The sequence below is a fragment of the Eimeria tenella genome, genomic scaffold (genome assembly GCF_000499545.2).
Source record: "Eimeria tenella Houghton genomic scaffold, Eth_scaff2155, whole genome shotgun sequence".
In the NCBI taxonomy this organism is placed as follows: Eukaryota; Apicomplexa; class Conoidasida; order Eucoccidiorida; family Eimeriidae; genus Eimeria; species Eimeria tenella.
The window spans coordinates 1-311 of NW_013542006.1; the positions used below are offsets into that span (position 1 = coordinate 1).

The 311-nt window shown below is 69.1% G+C and overlaps 1 protein-coding gene across 1 annotated transcript; it reads left to right on the top strand.

Moving 5' to 3' along the window:
• Window positions 1-13: 13 nt before the first annotated feature.
• Window positions 14-283, top strand: ETH_00038500 (uncharacterized protein; the record flags this gene model as incomplete). Its single annotated transcript, XM_013374587.1, has 1 exon — window positions 14-283. A coding segment is annotated over one exon (270 nt), but the record flags the coding sequence as incomplete, so codon positions are not given.
• Between the last annotated feature and the right edge of the window lie 28 nt (window positions 284-311).

Genomic DNA, 311 nt, shown 5'->3' on the forward strand with positions numbered 1-311 from the left:
GGGCGGCCCCGGCATGCGGCGCCTTCGCCTGGGCTTGCGGACAAACACAGAGCCGCCGCAGCCTCCCACTCGTCCCCACCCGCCTGCTGCTCCTCCTGCTGCTCCTGCTGCTCCTCCTGCTGCTCCACCTGCTGCTGCTCCTCCTGCTGCTCCACCTGCTGCTGCTCCTCCTGCTGCTCCTCCTGCTGCTCCTCCTGCTGCTCTTCGGCCAATGGCTCCTGCGGTTGCCGGTCCTCCCGGCTCTGCTGCTCCGCAGTTCTCCCCGCTGCTGCTAATGCGTCAGGTGCAGCAGCAGCAGCAGCAGCAGCAGC